This window comes from Calliphora vicina, chromosome 2, assembly GCF_958450345.1.
Source record: "Calliphora vicina chromosome 2, idCalVici1.1, whole genome shotgun sequence".
Taxonomy (NCBI): domain Eukaryota; kingdom Metazoa; phylum Arthropoda; class Insecta; order Diptera; family Calliphoridae; genus Calliphora; species Calliphora vicina.
The window spans coordinates 128,790,245-128,804,996 of record NC_088781.1 but is presented as its reverse complement, the minus strand read 5'-3'; the positions used below and the strand labels follow the sequence as shown (position 1 = coordinate 128,804,996).

Genomic DNA, 14,752 nt, shown 5'->3' with positions numbered 1-14,752 from the left:
CTCACGCTCTTTATAGTGCAGACCGTGACCGGCCGCCAACTTTTTGTCTGGAGCAATGTTGAACGCTCTGTCTTGTATTCGTTTCACTTTGGAACAGAGTATCCGATATTGGCTTGATTCCCTTCAAATTGGCCTCAAAAGATATGAAGTTATTTGGGTTGGAATCCATAACCTGGCAGAAAGATGAAAAGAGGTCATAGCCAACACTCTGAAAGTGATTTTGAGTCGATCGGTGTACTGTATGATGGGTGCTAGACTAACATTTTTGGGCGTTAAAACAATATATTTTTATCTATGTACTAGATCGAACATTCTAAAAGAATATCCAGGATATTGCTTAAATATACATATATTGCATATAACTTTTTATATTTTTTTAGTTTTACAATTAAAACCAAAACATTTTACGCAATTTTTACAGCTTTTTTTTAGTTTCTGAAGTCTAGGCAACTATTACTTTCAAAATCATTTCATAAGAATTTGCTGGAGACAAAAAACAATAAATTTTCATTTTAATTATTACAACATTATAAACAATTTGAAACGGATTTTTCATGTTGAATGGTCAAGTCATATGAAAACTAAACTCGAAACAAAAATCTAGCTAAACATACAAAAAAAACTAAAAACAAAAAATCTATAACAATTGTAGACGGATGCCAGTTGAGCGGGCTTTATATGACGCGTTATAACAGCAGCAGCCACAATCACACATGTGCACGAGCATAAATTTCTAAGCAACTGTTGGCGATTTTAAGATTTTTTATATTTTTGCTGTTTCTATTTTCAATCTTTCTGTTTAATAACCCAACATTGATAGATGACAGACTCGAAAACTATGACTGCAGGCAGTTCAATAATAATAATAATAAAACTAAAACAAACTTATTCAATGAATGAATGAATTTTCAAGCATTTGCAACACAGGCCACTAACAAGTATCTTTAATTTTGTTTTTTCTCTATATCATATTATGAAAAATACTAAAATTGTTAACATGCTGAACTAACGATTATAAACATTTTAGAAAAGCATCTGAACAAATGTGCTGCTGCTCTAGTTTTAAAAAAGAATTATATAGAAAAAAATCTTTAAAAAATATATAGATGGCTATTATCTATCAGATGTCTTGAACATATTGGTCTTTCATTAAATTGTTGCATTTATCTATTTCTATACGAGTATGTATGAACAAACATGATTCGTTTTTAATTTTTATTATGAAAAATTCGCAAATTTGTTAGACCACATGGGAGTGTGTGGATAGAATATGCTGTTTTCTTACAGAATTACAAGTGAATGCTGGCGTATTATTAAAAACATCTGAAATATTGTTGGTTTTTTTTTGCAATATTTAAGCGTTTGAAATTATGGCAATTTTGCTTTTATTTTGGTTGATTTACGTAAAACCAGTACGAAAAATAATTAAAGAATTTTGGTCATTAAGTGCTTGTAAAATAAATTAAACTTTATTGAGATTTTGGGCAATTAGTGCAATCCAATTTGGCTTCTTTTTCAACTAATTTATTGTATATGGCAATGGTTCTTGTAAATTGGTGAAATAAATTAATTAACGACAAGAGGTGTTATGCAATATTTGTTAGGAATTTTATGTGTGCTCTCAAAAGCATTTGATGTAAAACAAAAACATACTAAAATCATTTACAAGTGTGCTATGCAAAATTAAAAAAAAAATTCTTAAAAAGGTTTTATTTTAATGAATAAGCATTGTGCACCCCCAAGTTAAGTTCTTATTCAATATCTGGCTCAAGTTCTAATTCAGGTTCTAGTTCAGCTTCTAGTTCTGGTTCTAGTTCAGGTTCAAGTTCAGGTTCTAGTATAGGTTCTACTTCAGGTCGTAGTTCAGGTTCTAGTTCTGGTTGTAGTTCAGGTTCTAGTTCAGATTTCAGTTCAGATTCTAATTCAGATTCTAGTTCAGATTCAAGTTCAGATTCAAGTTCAGATTCAAGTTCAGATTCTAATTCAGATTCCAGTTCATATCCTAGTTCAGATTCTAGTTCAGATTCTAGTTCAGATTCTAGTTCAGATTCTAGTTTAGATTCTAGTTCAGATTCTAGTTGAGATTCTAGTTGAGATTCTAGTTGAGATTCTAGTTCAGTTCTAGTTCAGATTCTAGATCAGTTCTAGTTCAGTTCTAGTTCAGTTCTAGTTCAGTTCTAGTTCAGTTCTAGTTCAGTTCTAGTTCAGTTCTAGTTCAGTTCTAGTTCAGTTCTAGTTCAGTTCTAGTTCAGTTCTAGTTCAGTTCTAGTTCAGTTCTAGTTCAGTTCTAGTTCAGTTCTAGTTCAGTTCTAGTTCAGTTCTAGTTCAGTTCTAGTTCAGTTCTAGTTCAGTTCTAGTTCAGTTCTAGTTCAGTTCTAGTTCAGTTCTAGTTCAGTTCTAGTTCAGTTCTAGTTCAGTTCTAGTTCAGTTCTAGTTCAGTTCTAGTTCAGTTCTAGTTCAGTTCTAGTTCAGTTCTAGTTCAGTTCTAGTTCAGTTCTAGTTCAGTTCTAGTTCAGTTCTAGTTCAGTTCTAGTTCAGTTCTAGTTCAGTTCTAGTTCAGTTCTAGTTCAGTTCTAGTTCAGTTCTAGTTCAGTTCTAGTTCAGTTCTAGTTCAGTTCTAGTTCAGTTCTAGTTCAGTTCTAGTTCAGTTCTAGTTCAGTTCTAGTTCAGTTCTAGTTCAGTTCTAGTTCAGTTCTAGTTCAGTTCTAGTTCAGTTCTAGTTCAGTTCTAGTTCAGTTCTAGTTCAGTTCTAGTTCAGTTCTAGTTCAGTTCTAGTTCAGTTCTAGTTCAGTTCTAGTTCAGTTCTAGTTCAGTTCTAGTTCAGTTCTAGTTCAGTTCTAGTTCAGTTCTAGTTCAGTTCTAGTTCAGTTCTAGTTCAGTTCTAGTTCAGTTCTAGTTCAGTTCTAGTTCAGTTCTAGTTCAGTTCTAGTTCAGTTCTAGTTCAGTTCTAGTTCAGTTCTAGTTCAGTTCTAGTTCAGTTCTAGTTCAGTTCTAGTTCAGTTCTAGTTCAGTTCTAGTTCAGTTCTAGTTCAGTTCTAGTTCAGTTCTAGTTCAGTTCTAGTTCAGTTCTAGTTCAGTTCTAGTTCAGTTCTAGTTCAGTTCTAGTTCAGTTCTAGTTCAGTTCTAGTTCAGTTCTAGTTCAGTTCTAGTTCAGTTTTAGTTCAGTTTTAGTTCAGTTCTAGTTCTAGTTCAGGTTCTAGTTCATATTTAATACCATTGGCCGATTGTGCATTCTGTAATCGATGAAAGTCTTAGGAAATATCCCTTATTGAATAAGCGGTTAATTGTGGCTCTAAATTTAAATTTTTTGTTTCTTTATTTTGTCCGATATTGTTTGTTAAGGTTAGAGACTTGAATTTTGTTATACCGATTGTTAGTAAGGTCATATTTCAACTCCAAATTAAAAGTTTTACTTAAGTTAGCAGAAATACGCCTTAGAAAAAGGTATTTTTTCCCATTACCTTGTTATCTTTTAAACAAAGATCAATTTATTATCTTTCTCGCTTAACTTCTTTTCATAATAATTTTTGATTTATTATTAAATTGAACAATACTGTGGCTTAAAAATTAACCATTGTTGTAAAATTGTCACCATAAAATTTCTCACATTTACGCCTTCTAGACTCTGATATAAATGCAGTCATATAAATAAAACAGTAAAATACAGAAAACAGACCCCCTAAGTTATGAGTTGTAATAGAGTTACTAGCAGTAACGTTACAAATGAAAAAAATTAAATAAAAAATAACCGGGTTTATTTAAAAAGATTTTTGCTGTTTGTGTTTTTTTTCTAACAAAAGTTTTGCATGTCTATAAATAGTTTACGATCTCAGCCATGAATGGTAGTAAATCACGATTTGTTTTTTCTAAATATATTTTAGACCACTTTAAATAAGACCTCTATGGTCTGCGGATTGTGAAGGTATGAGTTTGTGTAATATAGAGTTTGTGGGGATTATGTAAAAGGATTTAAAGAATATGTAAAGCAATATCTAGTATGATATTGTAAGACCCAATAACTAGTTGCTTAGGCAGTGTAAAACAATTTTTCAATTGCTGGTAGAAAAAAAAAGGTTGTTTGCCTTTCGTTTTTTTTTTTGCTAAATTCATTGCTGTCTTTCAAACGGCCACTTAAAGTCACTTGCAATGGTACCAACCAACATCAAAGCAGGCCACTATGTTGGTAGGTTATACATGCATTTCGTGCCAGATTTATTTGTTTGATTGTTGTTGCTGCTTACCTTTGCATATTCATTTTACTTTTTTCTAACTCTCTTGTCGCTAAAGTTGTTTAACTTAACTTAACAAACCTCCTTGTTGTTTTTTTCCTCTGGTCACATTTTCCATACGTCATTACGTTTATGGTAAATAACGTTGGCGTTTACTTATGTGGCATATTTCCAACACTTAGTCACACTTATTAAGTTTACTTAAGTTGGGAGTTATAGTTATAGTTATTCTTGTTTCTTTTGTTGCTTGCTTTCCAGCGATTTAATAAACAGTTAATTTTAAAATTTGAACGAAATGTTTTAATATTTTACGCCCTATTAATTTTAATAGTTGTCATTTAGTTGTTGATTTTCTTTTAATTTTTTTTTTATTAAATAATTGTTATTAACAAAATATTTGTATTCCCAAATGTGCAAATTATAAATGCAGCTTAATTGCAAAGTAGAGTGTTGTATTAATCAAATATTGGGTGACATGCTCTAAGACACAAAACAGGAGCAACAACGAAAGACTTAAGCAAAAACATTAATTAATGAATGAGCTTTCAAAGAAACACAAATTCTGTAAGTAATTGCAAGCAATTAAAGTAATTAATTGAAATGAAAGACTTATGCAACAGAAACATTAAAATATTGAGTGTGGGGTTATAACAATAAATAAGTTTTCCAGATTTATTATTGTAATAAATTTTATCGATATATTTTCTAAGTACACATTTTCACTAAATAAAAATTTTTACAAATATGTTTTACTACAACTGAACTAGAATCTGAACTAGAATCTGATCTAGAATCTGAACTAGAATCTGAACTAGAATCTGAACTAAAACTGAACTTGAACTGAACTAGAACTGAACTAGAACTGAACTAGAACTGAACTAGAACTGAACTAGAACTGAACTAGAACTGAACTAGAACTGAACTAGAACTGAACTAGAACTGAACTAGAACTGAACTAGAACTGAACTAGAACTGAACTAGAACTGAACTAGAACTGAACTAGAACTGAACTAGAACTGAACTAGAACTGAACTAGAACTGAACTAGAACTGAACTAGAACTGAACTAGAACTGAACTAGAACTGAACTAGAACTGAACTAGAACTGAACTAGAACTGAACTAGAACTGAACTAGAACTGAACTAGAACTGAACTAGAACTGAACTAGAACTGAACTAGAACTGAACTAGAACTGAACTAGAACTGAACTAGAACTGAACTAGAACTGAACTAGAACTGAACTAGAACTGAACTAGAACTGAACTAGAACTGAACTAGAACTGAACTAGAACTGAACTAGAACTGAACTAGAACTGAACTAGAACTGAACTAGAACTGAACTAGAACTGAACTAGAACTGAACTAGAACTGAACTAGAACTGAACTAGAACTGAACTAGAACTGAACTAGAACTGAACTAGAACTGAACTAGAACTGAACTAGAACTGAACTAGAACTGAACTAGAACTGAACTAGAACTGAACTAGAACTGAACTAGAACTGAACTAGAACTGAACTAGAACTGAACTAGAACTGAACTAGAACTGAACTAGAACTGAACTAGAACTGAACTAGAACTGAACTAGAACTGAACTAGAACTGAACTAGAACTGAACTAGAACTGAACTAGAACTGAACTAGAACTGAACTAGAACTGAACTAGAACTGAACTAGAACTGAACTAGAACTGAACTAGAACTGAACTAGAACTGAACTAGAACTGAACTAGAACTGAACTAGAACTGAACTAGAACTGAACTAGAACTGAACTAGAACTGAACTAGAACTGAACTAGAACTGAACTAGAACTGAACTAGAACTGAACTAGAACTGAACTAGAACTGAACTAGAACTGAACTAGAACTGAACTAGAACTGAACTAGAACTGAACTAGAACTGAACTAGAACTGAACTAGAACTGAACTAGAACTGAACTAGAACTGAACTAGAACTGAACTAGAACTGAACTAGAACTGAACTAGAACTGAACTAGAACTGAACTAGAACTGAACTAGAACTGAACTAGAACTGAACTAGAACTGAACTAGAACTGAACTAGAACTGAACTAGAACTGAACTAGAACTGAACTAGAAATGAGCTGAACTTAAACTGGAAACTAAAGTTTAACTAGATTAATTTTCATGACTTAAATAAAATGTGGTTAATTTTTCTCTTATGGTTTTAAACAAAAATGTGTTAAAGACAGCCCACAAACTTATCCACACACATTTTTATATTTTCCCAATCCAGTTCTATTAATTTGCCAATCATTACGTTTTGAATTCTCTTGACATTTAATTCCAAATTCAGTTATGCATATGCAACCACAGTAATTTAATTTTTATCGATTTTCCCATGAGTTTGCCTTCGTTTACCAAATTTGGGTTTGTATCTTTAAGTCTTTTGTTTTTTTTTTTTATTTTATTTATTTACTAGTTTTTACGTTTGTAATACATTAGATTAGCTTTTTTTCCATATTTTTTGCTTAACATTCTATATTGAATCATAGTTTAATTTAAACCAGTTTATATTAGTATTTACATACACTCTTTTTTTTTTGTATTCGTTTGCTATTTTATAAATAAAGAAACTAGATTTTTAGTTCAGCATATAATCACAGATTGATAAATTTGCACAACTTCCTTTTTTATGCATATATTTCAATAAAACTAAATGTAATAGAGCAGTTTAGGTGAGTTTTTTTTTTGTTAGTGGTTTTGTCGTATGTGTTATTTTTAAAAAGCAATTATTAACTTGTTTTTCTAGCACTTTTTTTTGCAATGTTTTTTTTTTTTTAATTTTTTATATAAATATATAGTTTTTGTTTGCGCAAAATTTTGTAAACATAAGAAAACCGGCTGGAGAATTTTTTTTTTTAGAAAAATAAAACTTAAATTAAAAATGAAATTAAAACAACATTGTATATTTGTTTATAGATATTATTATAATAAATAAAACAAATATTTGCTAAAAAATATTATATAAACTTAATGTAAACAGTGAAATATGTCTTCAAATGACAAATTCACTTTATAAGATATTAATTTTGTTAATGTATTAAGCTGTTTGGAATTTGTATTTATTAATATCTATAGAGTTTGTATTTTGTCTGAAGCTTTAGCTTTAATCCACTGTAACTGCAAGCAGATGTATAGTTGTTTTTATTTTCAACATGATGTAGTAGTGTAAAACTATTAATTAAATTGAGTGTAAATAATTATTTACATATTTTAAATTAACCTTTATTTTGTAGGTCAATTACGAAGGTGGTTTCTAAATTTAAACTTTTCAAGAAGCGCTTAAAATAGAGTCAGTTAAATCATATGAACTCCAATGAAAAAGTTATAGCTGAAAATAGCTACAGAATTTTACTAAGGACTCTTTAATTTTTAAGCCCTTTAAGAAACCAGTACCGCAATTCTGTAACTTTTTATACTTTCCTACCGATGTTGTTAAGTAACGAAAACTATCGCTTGCTTTAACGAATTTAATATTCACTATTTGAAGTTAACGATATCTCTCGGTAATAAATTTTAACGACGAATATAGTTAAAAATATAAATGTCAATATTTTTAAAATTAAAAAATCATAAAAATATTTACTATTTTTTCGTGTTTGCAGATAAATTCGTAGTCGTGCGAATAAATAATCGCATTTATATATAAAAATCAAGCATTAGCTCACCCAAATATGTTCGCGAAACTTACTGAAAACAAAAGAACAAGAGTTTTTTTCTAAAAATAAAAGTAACCCAGTGTAATACATATGTCTATGCCACCACAAGTGATCATTAATTCAGAATTTAGATATGTGTTGTTATAAGGACAGTCGACAAATTCAGATGAATTTCCTTCTTAGAATACTGTCTTAAAAACGATTTTATTTTATAACTTTTATAACGATATAATCGTATCACATCGCCAAAAATGGAAATTGAATATAGGGATAAACATTATACACTCCAGAAATGTGTTAATTATGGATATTATGCCCCAAATAAAAGTTGCTCTTAAAATTCGAATATTCTTTTCTAAAATTAATATAATTGGTCAATTCACAACGTATCTTATCATGTCATATTGTCCTAATATTTCACAGTGGTTTTTATTGCTTTTCAAAATAAATATTATTGGTCAGTTCACAAGGTCTCATAATGTCCTAATATTTCACAGTGGTTTTTATTGCTTTTCAAGCTATAAAGTCCTAAAATAATACTACTATGTATGTATGCTATGTTTATTGTGTTATCGTAACCAGCCAGCAGAGCCCTGTGCCGAATGCCTAAGAGTCGGTTAAGCCGATCCGCCGAGACGAGATATGTTAGGACATTATGACAATATGACTGATAAGAGACCTTGTGAATTGACCAAATATATATCCAAATTTATCTTAAAAAGATAATTAAAGCATGTTAATTCTTATATTAAAACCCAAAATCAGTCCGTATCTAACAAACACAAAAAAGTTGACCAACCGTACTTTCAAAAAACAACTTATTTCGAATATTTATGTTACAAAACTAACTCCTAAACACATCGTTATGGCTTAACTAGAACGTTTTATTTGTCGTTAACCTACCGACAAATTTCGTTATCTACCGAGTATTTTAAGAATATCTCTTAACGATAAATATTGTTAACTAACGAATTTTGATTACTTAACGACAAAATTTTGTCGTTAAAAAGTTACAGAATTGCGGTACAGATCTCTCAAATTATTATAACATAGACGAAAGTTAAAAAATCTCCAAAGTTTTCAATTCAGCGACAACATTTTCATGTATCAAGATTACGATTAAATAAAACCCCTATTTTTACAATCTTCGGAAATCTATATAGAAATGAGCTATATTGTTTAAATTTATGAGTCCCTTCCACAAAGTTTGGTTTAACATTTTGTTTGTTTTGGTAAAAAAACATTTTTTATTATTAAAAACTAATAATAGTTTAAATAAATTGGTGTCAAAAAAACGCGAGTTTTTTTTAGATTTTTTAGCCTTTATTTTGAGACATTTGTACAATATAAATTTATTCAAAGTATTGGTCTTTGTTAGCTTTCACCTTTTCCCATCATTCTGGCAACATATGGATTCAGCGCCAAAAGAACTGCTCATCTTTCAATGCTCATCAAGTCAATTTCGGATACTCTGTTCTAAAGTGAAGCGTATTTCAGCGAGAGCGTTCTGCATTGATCGAAGCAAATATTAGGCGGATGAGGCAAAACCTCCCAACCACTTCTTTCTAAATAGTTTCTAACAGGTTTTGCAACATGTGACTAGCGTTGTCATGATGGAGTACTACGGTTTCATTTCTGGCTTTCTGGTTTCAAATGAAGAAGTTGCATTCGATACAGGTTCCCTATGATGGTTTGCTCCCACCAAATACCTTGGCGCCATGAATATTTGGTTTTGGTGTTGATGCAGCTGTTTTGTCAGGTTTCACATTCGATCACTTACGCTTCGGGTTATCGTAATACGGCGCAAAATATATTTTCTTTTGTAGCGCTTAAGCCGAATTTCAGACATAGAAAATCGTCTTTCAAATTATCTCAGCTTAAATTCGTATGTTATCCTTTTGAATGAATCCCGCTGCTTGCAAATGTTTTGAAATTGCTTATTGAGCTCCCAATGGTTTAGCATGTTTCCAATTCTTGGTATTCAAACTTTTTTGGTTGGACTGGACGATCTTTGTCTTTCGTGTCAAAATCACCATTTCATCAGTTTCTCTCGGACGTTTAAACCAAAAGTCCACTTGGGTCCACTAAGAGACCAAAAATCTCTTAAAGGAATAGACTTAAGCTTTCTTTTGAGCAAAAAAAAAATTAAAAAGTGCCCCCTTTGGAAAAAAATTCGATTTTGCCAAAAAAAAAACCAAAAATGTATATCTTGAGTTACAAAACATTTATTTTGCTATATATCCCAATCGTATCCCACTAAGCGACCAAATAGGTCTTATAGGAATAGACCCAAGCTTTCTTTTGAGCAAAAAAATTTAAAATAGGGCCGATTTTGGAAAAAAAAAATAGTTTTATAAAAAAAAAGCAAAAATTGCATGTTTTGAGTTACAAAACATTTATTTTTACGGATATCGAACTCGCAAGCCACTACGAGACCAAATAGGTCTTCAAGGAAAATATCTAAGCTTTTTTCTGAGCAAAAAAACATTAAAAAAAGTGTCCAATTCGAAAAAAACGTCCACAAAGTTTTTGATTTTGCAAAAAAAGTCAAAAATTGTATGTTTTAAGTTAAAAAATATTTATTTTAATAGATATTCCAATCGCATCCCACTAAGCGAATAAATAGGTCTTAAAGGAAAATATCTAATTTATATTTTAAGAGAAAAAAGGCCCATTTAAAAAAAGTCAAAAAAGTTTTTGATTTCGGGAAAAAAAATATTAAATTTTTTTTATTTTTTTTTTTAATATTGGAGAAATAGCTTTCTAAGCTATTTGGGACACATTTTGCTAAGAATAATAGGTAATAAGAAAAAACACCTGCTTGGCCAAAATGTAAAATTTTCACCCCCTCTAACTCAGAGAGTTCCGATCATGTTGAAAAATTGTGTCTGAGTTACTATCCAATAGAACTAACCTTGATGCTAATTTCATCTCGATCGGAAGACATCGATTTCAAAAGTTGGTTGCTTCACTTGACATGAAATGCCCCATATATGAAACTTATTTGGAGCGAAATTTGTGTAGTTACATGTATAAATAAAACATTTGTGACCGATAAAATCCATTTTCACATTTGTATGGGGGCTAGGTGAAATAATGGACCAATTTCAGCCAGTTTCAATAGGCCTTGGGCCGAAAAATGTGTTATATGCGCTCAAGGTTTACATGGACAGCCAGACGGACGGACATCGTTTAATCGACTCATAAAGTGATTCTAAGTCGATCGGTATACTTTAAGGTTGGTATCCCCACTATGGTGGTGTAGGCTATAAAAAGTTTCCATTTTGACAAAAAAAGTCCACAAAGTTTTTGATTCTGCAAAAGAAGTCAAAAATTTTATATTATCAGTTACAAAACATTTATTTTGATGGATATCCAACTCGCATCCCATAAAACGACCAAATAGGTCTTCAAGGAAAATATCTAAGCTTTGTTTTGAGAAAAAAAGGACCATTTTGATTTTTTTTTTAAATTTTATTTTCGAAAGATTGAAGAAATATCTTTCTAAACTATTTGGGAGACATTTTGCTAAGAACAATAATTAATAAGTTACATGGACGAGAAAAAATACTTTCTTGGCCAAAATGTCAAATCTAGACCCCTCTAACTCAGATACTTCTCGACCGATCTTGTTGAAAAATTGTGTCTGAATTACAATCCAGAATATATGTATATTCTGGATAGTTATAGATAACGGAGACGATGTCAAAATTTTTAACTCAGAGAGTTCTCGACCGATCTTGTTGAAAAATTGTGTCTGAATTACAATCTAGAATATATATTCTGGATAGTTATAGAAAGCGCAGTCGATATAGCCAAGTCCGTCTGACCGTCTGTAAGCTGAAACTTTCCGTATCCCCAAAATACATCAATACAACTGCTATAGACCCGGTTCAGTTGCTATTTAAAATCAAGAAAATCGGCCCACAAATGGCTGAGATATAAGGAAAAAACCAGAACAACCTAGATTTTTGGCATATTTAGGTTCTATATCAGAATTACCAATTCATACAATATGGATATCTAATGATAGATATTTCAAAGTCCTTTGTAACAACGATTAAAAGGTCATAGTATGTTTGACTCACAATGGGTCAAAATCGGGAAAAATATTTGTTAACCCGATTTTTTCTTACCAAAAAAAATTTCTTTTCAGTAATAATTTAAAATTTTTTAATTTTTTTTAAAAATGAAAAACCTAAAACCGTTTTTGCATTTTTTTTTATTAAAATTCTTTAAATTGTTACTTTATCTGTTGTCTATGTCTAACATGGTATTTAAACAGAATTTTTACTGTTCACCAGGTGTGGGAGCTGCCACTCAAAATCAAATTGTTTCCAAAAACTAAACAATTATTTAAGAAATAAATTTTGTATTTTTTTAAAACAAACCAAAATAATACTTGATTTAGTAATAAAACTACCTGTTGTGTTTTAAGCTGAAAAAATTTGTATTAGCTTTGTAAAACAATTCATTTTTAAACCCCCAGTGATTTGCTGTTGACTAAAACCCAGCAGTTCTAGGAGACTATCCCAAACTAGTGATTTTACCCATAATTTAGGGTGAGAACTACTACATGACTAGTTATTTTATATTTTTCCTAATCAGGGGGTCTATTGACCCTTTTGGATTATAATGAGATTGTCTAATAGCAGGTCCAAAGTTTCGACGTAGTGGATTCACATACTGTTACTTGATCAGCTACATAACTAGTTATTTTAACATGTACAAGCTAAAGCTAATTGATCTCAAATAGTCTGTTAACAAACATTTCATAGACAATCCATTAACCGATTTCTTGTAGACAAAACTTCCTACGACAACTCTCCCAATGGTGGGTAAAATAACTACTGTCTGAAGTTCAGTACAAAATAAACGTTTAAAGTAACTACACTATAGATTACTTAGAGACAATAAAGTGACAATTGACTTCACGCTAGCTTACATGGGATGTCAGTATACTTAAGCAAAAAGAAAATAAACTCAATTTGTATAAAACCAGTTTGTACGAATTACTCATACAAAAAACGTTTAAATTAATTACACTTTAGATTACCTAGAGTCACTTAAATGACAATTGACTTCATGCTAGATTACCTAGGATGTATAAGGTAACCAATTGATTTCTCTATGCACTACAAAGAGCAAACAAAACGTCTTGCGACAATTCTCCAATAGATTACCAGTGGTGGGCAAAATAACTATTGTCTGAAGTGCAGTACAAAATAAAGGTTTAAAGTGACACTACACTATAGATTACTAAGAGACACTAAAGTGACAATTGCCTTTACTCTGGGTTAAGTGGGATGCCTGTATACTTAAGCAAAAAGAAAATAAACTGTACGAGAATTATATCAACACAAATTTACTCATAAAAAACTAATTGAAAGTTTGTACGAATTACTGTCTATAAGGTAGACATTGACTATTTGCTTACTGCTGGGAATTCTTTAAAAAGCGAGAAGCCTTAAAGAAGTTACCTTATAAATCAATATTTAAATAAATGAAAAATTGATTTTAACTCTTACTACACATGCAATTGTTATTAAGTTTTATGGTTATTGATTCTCTAACCAACTAAACAATAAGTAATATAAATTTGAATATAGAAACCAAATCAATACTAAGGTTTTTTTATAAAAAAAAACAAATTTTTGTGGAAGTTATTACTTAAATTGGTTTTTTTTTGCATTAAGCTTGATATGGCAATAGGTCAGGGTTTTTTAAATATAATTTTTTTTTTGGGAAAATTTGTTAAACAATCAATTGTTTACACATGAATTCTTTTGGAGCAAAAACTAAAAAAAGGTCATAATTCAAATTTATTTTACAATTTTTGTTTTTGTTATTTTCTCATTTTAGATATTTTGTGTCCACTGTTTTGCAGTTTCAAATCTATCGTGGCATGTGTCGTGCTGCTGGCCAATATGATCCCAATGATCCACGTAAACCTTTGCACAAATGTGATGTCTATCGTCATCCCGAAGCGGGCAATTTATTAAAGTGAGTGGAAAATAGTTTTCATTTTTTTTAAATTTAATTTTTAATATTTTTGTATGCTTTGTTTGTTTCCAGACAAATTATGTCTAAAGGCGCCTCTCAGCCCTGGCAAGAGGTATTGCAGGAGACTTTGGGTGAAGGCCGGCTAGATGGTTCGGCCTTACGTGAGTATTTTGCTCCGCTGGAGGAATGGTTACGTTTGGAAAATTTGCGCACAAATGAATATGTTGGCTGGAATTATGATGGTGATTACTGTAAACGCAGCATTGAGACTGCTAATCTGCAAGTGTTTGGTGGCTATTACAATCAATCATCTAAGGATAGGCAAATAAATCATAGTTTGCTATTCATAATAATGTTATCATATTTAATTGTATTTTATTTAAATTTATAATTGTTTAATGTTTAAATTATAAGGCACCATATTTTTTATTTTTTTAGTTTTATCTAACACTTAACCAGTCATTTTAGTTGCAAAAAAATACTAAAACACTTCATACAATAAAGTCATTATAAAAATTGTTTTCATTAAATTAAATTAATAATAAAAAATCAAATAAAATCGAATTACTTAAGTTTGTTTGTGTTTTTTTTTATTGTTCAACTATTAGTTTTTTTTTTGTTGTTGCTAAATTTACTTCTAGTCTAGGAAATTTACTTCCGTTTTAGATTTTAGCTAATAGCTGTTTGTCTTAAACAATTTAGCTAGCTAATTTTTTATTTTCATACAAAATAAAAAAAATAGAAAACAAAAAAAAAATTCTATAATATATGAGTTTTGTAATAAAACGCCCAAACCTGCTTTAAATTTCAATTAACGTTTTTATTTATGAAGTTTTTCTAAAG

At 30.4% G+C, this 14,752-nt stretch overlaps 1 protein-coding gene across 1 annotated transcript in view; it reads left to right on the top strand.

Annotated features, from left to right (window-relative positions):
• Positions 1-14,475, top strand: part of Ance-3 — a 250,436-nt gene extending 235,961 nt beyond the window's left edge. The window contains exons 9-10 of the mRNA XM_065501022.1: positions 13,769-13,909; positions 13,982-14,475. Of these exons, the coding sequence (XP_065357094.1) occupies positions 13,769-13,909; positions 13,982-14,300 (460 nt within the window). The 3' untranslated portion in view covers positions 14,301-14,475. The remainder of the gene's footprint in view (positions 1-13,768; positions 13,910-13,981) is intronic.
• The last annotated feature ends 277 nt before the right edge of the window (positions 14,476-14,752 follow it).